Source organism: Belonocnema kinseyi, chromosome 5 (assembly GCF_010883055.1).
Source record: "Belonocnema kinseyi isolate 2016_QV_RU_SX_M_011 chromosome 5, B_treatae_v1, whole genome shotgun sequence".
Taxonomy (NCBI): domain Eukaryota; kingdom Metazoa; phylum Arthropoda; class Insecta; order Hymenoptera; family Cynipidae; genus Belonocnema; species Belonocnema kinseyi.
Window position 1 is genome coordinate 48,021,453 of NC_046661.1, and position 10,632 is coordinate 48,032,084.

At 32.0% G+C, this 10,632-nt stretch overlaps 1 protein-coding gene across 1 annotated transcript in view; it reads left to right on the forward strand.

The window, feature by feature from the left end:
• The window catches only part of LOC117173266 (protein O-mannosyl-transferase TMTC1-like), a 1,004,108-nt gene that overhangs the window by 715,278 nt on the left and 278,198 nt on the right, over positions 1 to 10,632 (forward strand). Inside the window, exon 7 of the mRNA XM_033361737.1 lies at positions 1,744 to 1,933. Coding sequence (XP_033217628.1) covers positions 1,744 to 1,933 — 190 coding nt within the window. The remainder of the gene's footprint in view (positions 1 to 1,743; positions 1,934 to 10,632) is intronic.

Sequence of the window (10,632 nt, forward strand, 5' to 3'; positions counted from 1 at the left end):
TCCCCACTTGGGTCCATTAATAGCCAAGGTCTTTGTTTCAGGCGTCGTTCACTCTACTGACACTCTTTTTATTAACTATTTTCCGCCATACTTTCCTGTCCAAATTAATTCTTATAAAAAATGAAGACCTAGTATTAATGGGTCATGAGATACATCCTTTAAAATTTAACAATTTTTGAACATTTTTCAGGACTTGTGGTTGCAGCTACATCAGGGAGGCCAGAGAGGTGAAAAAAGTTGCTTTAAATGGTTCATTTTGTGCATACCTCACATAAAACTGCAGGAACGTAAATCATAGGCGACCACATTCTGCTTAAAAATAAAAGAAATAAAATATTGTAACTCATATTTCACGTTCGTGGCACTGATACGTTGATCTGTTCCATTCGGAAGGATGCTACAGTACTTTCCAATCCGGAAAATCTGTTGACAGCGCATGAAGGCAAAACTATATATTATTAATGATTTTGACCTGATTAGTTACTTTATTAATTAACTGATTAATTCAATTAATAATTTAATAAATTAAAATCGCTAAAATAAATGAAGAACTAGCCTACTATATTGAAAAACAAGACAGGAAAGAATTACTTTAAAGAATTAACTTAATTGTTATTATATATTTAAATTAATTAAAATATTGCAAAATTCTAATTCTTTAGTTTTACTGTATTTAAATTTGTCAGTATCACTTATTCAATATTGCTGCTTCTGGTAGCTTGTAATTTATTTGTTAATTTCTTATTTTATTATCAACAATTAACAATTATTAGTTTAAGATGTTAACTTTGTTTGTCTACTTGGTTATAATCAATACTATTAAAATATTGATTAATTTTTTCGCAATCTTAAAAAATTAATCAATATTTTAATAATATTAATTATGATTAAGTAGACAAACAAAATTAACATCTTAAAATATTAATTAATTTCCCTGGTCAAAAAACTTACATCAATAATAAAAATGAACAATTATTGTTCTATCTGCAATATTTCGTTAATTATTTTCTTTTGCTAAAAGCTTAAAATAATCAAATGTTGTAAACCTAATCATTCCCATGAATTTTTTTAAAAATATTACTGGTCTCAGCTTTTCCGTAGGATATACATGACGTTTGCCATATTGAAAAAACTTTTTAACAAAAAAACGAATGAACTAAAGGGTTCTTTTCATACTTATCTCAGAATTTCATATTATTTGAATTTGCTTTTGGAAACTTTGCTCTAAAATATACGCAAACGAAAGTTTTCAAACTTTGTTTTAAACTTCAAAACTTGCATCATTAGTATTTTTTTATCAAATTGAAAAAATACATATCGCCTATTTCTCTTTAAAAAAGTAATATATTTTTTGGGCGAACAATTCTGTGACTTGAAGTTTTTCAGCCTGCTTGCTTTGAAATAAATAGGTTGCATATAGAAATAAAAATCGTGGAACTGGAATACTTTCCGAATTTTTTATTATTCTAATAATCTATTATAAAACAAAACCATTTTCGGGGATATCATTCCTCTAAACGCTTGTGATGTAAATCAGAGTTAAAACCTAGTTAGAAATTTATCTATATGCTAATCAAGATAGATTTTGGCATTTAAGCACGATGAATATATCGTATAATTGATTTACTGTACACTGTCATAAGTTAGAAAGCACCAAAGCTACTCGACGTTATCCCGTATGATGATCATGAAGTTTACGCAGTTACGACAGTACCCTTAGGACTATTCCATTTATGATTCTAGATTACTGACATTCTGTTACCTCGCTGCATTGAATTGCTGGTTGCTACTATGTCCAGCTACGTTATCACATGACTGGCAGATGGGTTCCGTTCCTTTGGTAGCCTCTCTAGCAGACACGAGAAATTTAGCTACGTGCCTCTTCTTCGGAGGCTGTCTCTTACTTACATATAAGGCCTTTACGGATTTCGAGGTGAGTGAAAAAGAATAACTCAACGTTCACCTCAGTTATGCTATCTTCATTTTTTAATATTTTAAAATCAGTTTAAATGAGTCATAGTCAACAGATGCAGACTGGAATCAATGGCTTTTCTTTTCAAAAGATCATGTAATGTTATTAGCTTCTAATTTCGTAAGTAAGAAAGTCAGTTTAGAGCTCTAATAGCCTAGTAAATTTGAAACAGGCTTAAGACTTACATATAGTGTCTCTATTGACTGTTGCTAATCCCAAATCTTATAGAGATCTCTGTAATCTGAAATTCAGATAATGATGTGACTTTTCTCTTGAGAATTATAGGGAATTATGCTTATGTGAGATCATAGAAGGATATATACTGACAATACTAGGGGACGAAACTTTCTTGTAAAATCTTAAGATAGTCAATGACATCACATAATGGATTAGTATGAAGGGTTCTGTTATTAAGAGTTCACATGTCGTAGGAGCAGTTTGGGCTTGAACATAGTACACTAATCATTATATGAGCCGCCTCCTTTCGCGCCTCTCTTACCACCTTACCAATATTTCTTCATCAAATCTCCATTCCTAACAGTCCAGTACCTATTGTAGATTCACATCCATTTATCTTCATCAAATTTCCTTCTTTGGTTTTTTATACGTTAACCATCTATCGACCGTAATATGAACAACTCTGACCTTTATTTTCCAGTCATCCTAAGACCCCAAATTGCCAATCACCTACCACACCTCAGCATTACCAACCTTGCAACATGCCCCCTTCCTTTTTCTATCCCTACAACTCTGTATCCTTCATGACTCCTATATCTTAAGTCCAACTCTCCTACTACACAAGGCTTCACAATCCTTTCACCCCCGCACTTTTAGGCCAACTTTTGAGTCACCTCCCACTATTGTGCCTTATTCGACTTCTCTTTGTCATCTCCTGAACCCTTCATTTCCGCAATGGGTCTTATCTTTTCCTCATCATCATGTCCCGTATTTAATACTCATCCATCATACCGCCTCTTACTTCCCCTCTCATGTTTTTTTATTATTTCTTCAAACTCATTCCCTACTTCCCCACCCCCTTCATGTACATATTTATTTTGAGTTTTAATTATTCTAAAAAGAATAATATATAGGCTAATTAATTATAATTAGGCGAAAAGTTCTTATTAAGGGAGCATATGTACAAAAGTTTTAAACCCTCAAAATCGAATTCACAGCTAGTTTATGAAATTATGAGTCACCAAGCAAGAATGAATAAAAATACAAGAAAGAAGGTGTTTTTTTTCAAACAGAATGAGCAAAAAGCCGTTTTTCTAGCAATCAGATAAAAGACGCATCTCTCCGTTTGGACAGACAGAATATCCCATAATAACCTTTATTTGAAAACACAGAAAAAAACGTCATTTTTTGTTTCGGGTAATTTTCAAGTATATGTATTAAAGTTGAATTTTCCGCATCGAAAAAAAACAAGATTCCATAGAGTTAAAATCTTAATCATTTCCAATATGAGGGTCAAATTTTAATACGTTAAGGTAATTTTTGTTGCATGTACAGTTCACTCTGAAATCGCTGCAAAGATTACATTTTGTTTTTTTGCGAAAAGTAAGAATGGCAACAAGAAACCGATGATGTGAAATTCTTATTAAAAAAATGGAAGTGTTTCAAAATCATTCAATTTTACAGTAATAAAAATAAAAGCACTTATTTCTGAATTTTTTGTTTGATTATAAAAACTTTAATACCTAATTTTATATACATTGAATTTACCTTTAACCTTTGGTTTTATAACTTTTTTATTCTGAAGTTCTTATTTTATTGTACATTAAAATCTCATAGATCGTAATAGCGGTGAAATGTTCGTGCCAGGTTTCACGCTCGTCTATTTTATACACTTGTCGAACGACTTTGACCCAAGTTAGTCATCGACTAAATCACACTTTATAGCACGCCAGCCTTTAAATTCTCGACACTATTGACGCAAAATCCTTTTTTTATACTGAAAAAAGTACCTGCAATATTCTCAAAAGAAATAATTTATAACAATTTTAACAATCTATTTCAATAGTTTATATTCGATATATATTTCATTTTGACATAAAAAGCTTCATAACAATTAAAGTCTTTTAACATAAAAGCATTCATTTATATGAATACACTGAGAAAAATATATCGCATGCATTACAATATATACCGTAATTCCTGCACTGTATATCGTAATTATTGCATTATAATTGCGCAAAATCATGATATCGTACATTGCAAGTTTTTACATTATATAGCGCATAATTGTACAATCTATAACGTAAGAATTTAACTTTATTACGCTATCACATTGTATTTCTTGTTTTGTGATCTCGCGAGGGTTGGAGTAGTCAGCAAGCGATCACAGAAAAAATTGATGACAAAGTCTACATTGATTCCAGGTGAAAGATTCACCGGAACAAAAATTAACCTTGCCAGATAAACTTTACACGAATCGAAGATAATTTTCGATTTTTATTCTTGCCTGGATAATCTTCCTTCTTTTAATAGCTCCATTTTTATTCGAGGTGTAGCGACAATTACGACTCCAGCGATATCCAGCGTCGTTTAACTTCATTAAATTTGAGAGAACTGGGGATTCCCATCTGTCAGTTAAATTTTGAGCTTTTGCTAAATAATATCCTAACCTCAGTGAAACTTTCGCCGAAATATGTTTAAATATTAACCGTCGCAGGTTTTACTTGCAGTAAATTTTTACTTTTTTTGTGATGTTTTTAAATCTGGTTTCCCGAAATATAGCTTCAACTCACTCATGTTCTTGCTTTTTCCCATTGCTGCGAAGAATGCTGTAGCAGACGACAGCCACAAAATTTAATTTCATTTTTTTCTGTGATATTAGTGCATTATAATATCTTACAAAGCTCAGGGACCCGATTGTACGTTATCATATTGCGCTTTCTTGCAATACAGAGGTTTTGCGATATCATTGTGCTACATCTTTTTCTCCGTGTAGATTTAGTGAGTAAAGCTTTCGGATTTCATAACGCCCTTAGCACTCGGGCCGCTTAACTTTTATTCCGAATTTATTCAATAAAATTGATAGATTTTTGACTAACAATTAAAAACCGGACATTTTTATTATACGTAAATCAATTAATTTTGAAACTAAGCTCACAAAAACTCGGCTTCTGCTAGACATCATTTTGTTTTTTTGTTCGCTAAATAGAGAAACCTCTTCCGATGATCCCTCATGTTCTAAAACTGGATTTTCTCCCGCTATTTGCAACATCAAAATAATTAAAACCATTACCGTCAAGAAGCGATTCCTCAGTTATGATCAAAAAAGTCCTCAATGGACTGTAAAATATTAAGTACTTCCTTGCTTAGCTGGACAATCCCAAGTCTTGCCTTAACTGGCTGGGCAATCGTAAGTCTTGCCTGGCTGGACGATTCAAAGTCTTGTCTTGACTGGCTGGACGATAAAAAGTCTTGTCTTATTGGCTGGGAAATCCAAAGGCTCGCTATAATTGGCTGGGCAATCTAAGGTTTTGCCTTAATTGGCTGGAAAATATTAAATACTTTCTTGCTTAGCTGGACAATCCCAAGTCCAGCCTTAAGTGCCTGGAAAATATTGAGTCTTGCCTTAGTAAGTTGGAAAATCCTAAGTAAATTACATACCATCTCGGTGTTAATGGGTTAATACGCTAAATTGAAAAATATCATTTCAAGGTTAGCCTACTTGTAGTGTGGAATTCAATTATTTCACGAAATGTAAACGACTAAATTCGCTGCTCCCAGGGTTAGGTGGGTTAGCCTGCTTATGATTTCATGGGGGTGATTTCTGGGTATAGGTGGATTAGCAGGTAGGTGGCTAAACCCACTTGTGGCATAAAACTTCATTATTCCAAGAAAAATATGCGACTTAACTTATTGTTCCCAGAGTCAGGTGGGTTAGCATGCTTGTTGCTTGTCAGGGGTCGTTTCTACCCCCAGGAAACGGCTTCCGTGGAAATGAAAAGCCATGGGTTCCATATTTTGTTATTGTTTTATCAATGTGCAAAGTTTGGTTCCAAACGACTGTACCCTTTTTTGTTGGTATTTTGTGCGGGATGCTTTGTTCTTTTTTAAAGCCCTAAATTGTGGCCGCCTTAATGGATCTTCTAGGGGTTATAAATAAAGAAACTGACACCGGCAATAGAAAGGGCACCCTCGAAAACCTCTGAGATAATATTTTGAAGAAATAATATCGTACCGTCAGCAATAGCGAACGCGTTGTATAAATCTGAACACCTCAGCGTTAATGGGTTGAAACGCTAAAATAAGAAATTTCAAATTACAATATTTTAGTGAAAAATAAAGATATCCTAATAAATCCAAGCAGGTTTCAAAGGGGAAGATTAGTACTTTCAAATTCCATATTAGCTTTGTGGTAGACATTTTTCTTGTACAGTCACATAACCTCAAAAATAGCCAAAAACGCGTTTTTTGCACATTTTGTTTAAGATATCTTGAAAACTTGACGTACAGGAGCAATTTTGAGTTCGGATTCGGATTCAGCGCATCAAAATCCTTCGGAAATGTTTGGTCTGCTTTCTGGCTTTTGACCTTTGGCAAATTTGTCGGCCTGTGTAATTAAGAGTAGGTTAGTGTCCTGTGCTTATATATGACTTGAGAAAGTTTTGTTTTGAATTACAACAAATAGCTTATTGCAAAGCATGAAAGAAAAATTTGATTTTGCGCATATTTCCTTGGGAATCCATGGGATTCATGTAGAAAATTTTGAAGCATATTTCTAATGTCTATTTTATTTCAGAAAAAAATGTATTAACAAAAAAGAAAAGGACTTTAAAATATAATAATCAGAATTTATTTAGGCAATTTTTGGGTTAGATTTTATTAATTCTCAGCTCACTTCAAGTACAAAAAGTAAAAAAAATTTAGACAAAAAGTACTTTCTAGCATTATGTCAATTAAATATTATGAAAAATAATAAATTGTTTAAAAAATGTTATGTGTTAACATTAATTAAGTGTTAACTCACTCCAATTAAAAATTGGACAAAATGTGGGAAATTTAAAAACAAACGCGACTTTATAATTCTATTCTGCGAGGAAATTACCAAAAACAACAATAAATTGTTGAAACTATTGATTTATGCATCTGATTATCAATAAAAATTAGTATTTTATGTATTAGAAAGAATTTGGATTCAAGAAACCTGAAAGAATCAAAATAATTAGCGTTCAAAACTCGCAAAAGCTATTCTTTCACTTAGGGGATTTTTTTGGAACTCTAAAAAAACGTATGTGGGTGATATTTGAAAAATATTATCTCATTCATATTTTAAAGCTTATAAGATTCTCTTGAACATTTAATTTTGCTCATATCTAGGAAGAGAAATTAAAAATCAGTAAAGAAATACGACCATAGAAATAGCACCCCATAGAAAGGGCACCCTCGAAAACCCCTGAGATAATATTTTGAAGAAAAAATATCGTACCGTCAGCAATAGAGAATGTGTTGTATAAATCTGAACACCTCAGCGTTAATGGGTTAAAATGCTAAAATAAAAAATTTCAAATTACAATATTTTGGTGGAAAATAAAGATATCCTAATAAATCCAAGTAGGTTTGAAAGAGGAAGATTAGTACTTACAAATTCCATATTAGCTTGTGTGGTAGAAATTTTTCTTGTTCGGTTACATAAACTCAAAAACAGCTAAAAAACGCGTTTTTTGCACATTTAGGTCAGGACATCTTGAAAACGTGACGTACAGGAGCAATTTTGAGCTCGGATTCGGATTCAGCGCATCAAAATCCTTCGGAAATCTTAGGTCTGGTCTCTGGCTTTAAAATTTGTCGGTCTGAGTTATCATATCGTTTGTTTTTTGTCTCTCGTGTAAGTTAGCTTTTTTGTTCAAATTCATTTTTTAAACATTGGAAAAAGAGTAAAAGTAATTCACTTAATACAATACTTCTAAAAATATTTTTCTTGAGGGTCTTTTATTATTTGTTTATAACTAAAAAGTTAAAGACGAACTAAAAATTTCAGAAAGAAGCAACTTTCTAGCATTAATCTAAGAAAAAATAGTTACAAACAATAAGCAAATATTCAAATAAGCCTTTTGTGAACTTGGGTTAATTATCATCTCACTAAGTGAAAAGTGGACACCAAATTTACATTTTCAAAGAAAAACGCAACTCTTTAGCACTTATCTAAAATAAGATAGTTCTAAACATTAATGAATTGTTTAAAAAACTATTTTAGTTAACTCACATGATATATTACATCACTGAAGAAGAAGAAGATAGTTATAAATAATAATAATTTGTTAAAATAATTATTTTTGCTAATTTAAATAAAATTTTATCTCAGTTTAAATAAAAATTGGAGAAAAATTGGTTAATCTTTCTAGGCACGGAATAAGTTTGATATTAGAAATTTTTTTTTATTCTGAAAACATGTTTTAGTTATTATATTCGCTTGTCAGTTTCGAAGATCCCTGTTTGACATTATAATCAACTTACTAAATGAAACTCTCTTAAAATCATATAGAATAATATATTATTCATTAATACTTTCAGACTGGAAGCTTCTACCTTTTTGCTCAATTTGAGCATGTTTTTTTATATAGTGACTTTTTTTATGATGTACCACGAAGAGCGACACGTAAAGTGACAGCAAGAAGGAAAAATCGAGTGAGAAGTGAAAAAAAAGAGTTAGCAGAATTTATTTTAAGACTAAGTTAATCTACGAAGTAAATTGTGGACATATTAGATATTTTCACTTCAACCATCCGCTAACTTTACTTCGTTAAATGCTGAGGGGAAAACAGTGGACCAAATACATGGAACATAACATTATTTCTGTAATATCTCTGTTATTAATAATTATTACTATCATTTTATCATTTTATTGAATAGTAATTAAAACATAAAAACTATTTTTCTGTTACACTTTTTAGAAAAAATTAGTTTTTACGAAGATATTAGCAAAATAGGGCAAAAATAGATCGAATCCTATACATTTGGTCTCTTGTTTTCCCTCACTAGTGAACGAAGTGGTTGGCTGGTGATTGAAGTGAAAATACTACTACTTCTTGGGCACATAACCATGGTGGTAAAGTTGTTTTAAACTTTAATACTTAGGTACATAATCTACTGGTAAAGTTCTTCAATATTGAAAATTCTTCAATCTGAACGTTATAAATTACAGCAATTTTTTTGGGCTTAAATCACATTTTTTGTCTTTGAAATTTATCTGATCACTTTGAATGTTCCTTGATAATACACTATATCACCTCATAATTGAAGTGACGAATGAAATAATTCGTTGTTCGTTTGAAAACGCGTAAGAGTATTATCCACTCGGGGAAATAAATCGATGAAAAAAGTGGTCGAGAGGCAAAAAAAATTCACCTTGGTATTTATCTTCGTATTTATTAGCGGCCGAAAAACTTTTTTTGATCGTATCTATTAGTCTACAATTTTTACTCAAGATAAACAATAAAAACTTAAAACATTTACGCATCTGAAATTGATGTTTTGTAAAACATAAATCGCGATTATTCCGCCGCTTCTGGTGAAAAATGATTGAAATTTTTGTAGAATATTCTCAATACATAAGCGATGACTGCAAGAAACGCACTTTATTTAAAAATAATAATATGTATATCACTGTTCAGTAACAAATTAATTTCGAACGTAACCCATATTTCGCCAACTTCGAACAATGGGACGGTTATCGAAAAATATTAGGTAAAATAGTGTATCGCAAAGAAGTTGTTGACAAGTCTCTCAGAAACTTTTCTTGCAAATTTAAAAAAAAATTGGTCACAAATTGTGAAAATGGCAGCGAGTTGACGTTAACACACCCTACCGCTGGAATCCTACGGCTATCGGCACTAATGTAAGTCACATAGGAGCAGCGGCACAGCAACAGCAAATTGCTTCAGCGGCCGAATGCGTTGACTTCAACTCGCTGCCACTTCTAGAATTTTTGAACGATTTTTTTCAAATTTGTAGGAAAGCTTTCTTAAAGCCTAGTGAAAAACTCTCTCGCCAGAAGTTATTTAATCTAACATTTTTCGATAACCATCACACTGGTCGAAGTTGACAAAAAGTGGTTTTTGTGAAGATTTAATTTATTATTGAATATTAAAAAACTTATTAATTTTTTAAACAAAATGCGTTGAATATAGTCATCGCTTATATATTGAGAATATACTACTATTGTAAATATAACATTTCTAATAATTTTATTACACTCTCCCTTTTTACCAATTCTTTATAGTTTACTTTAATCGAGTTTTATAAATTTCATGCATTAAGGAACTTCCTGCTTTCCTGTTCCCATCTCGTGAATTCTATCGCCTTCCTTCTCCTTCATTCTGCCTCTATCACTTTCCCGCTAACTCCCCTCGCTTTTCTTCCCAAGGGTTTGTCTCAAATTTCCATTTCCTCTTTTCCGCTCTAATACTTCATTTAACCCTTTCCGCTTCTTTCCTCACCATACGTACATCCTGGCGGCCTCCAGTATGCCCTTAACGTGCACCTTGTATTCCTTTCTTGTAACCTCTCATACTCTTTCCTTTCTTTCCATCGCCATATATCTGAGCTCCATAAAATAATACCGGCTTCAATTTTTGCTTCAATTTTTTAAACCTCCTTTTCCTATTCTATTCCGAATATCTATTTCACTACCCCTGCTGTTTTTCTTA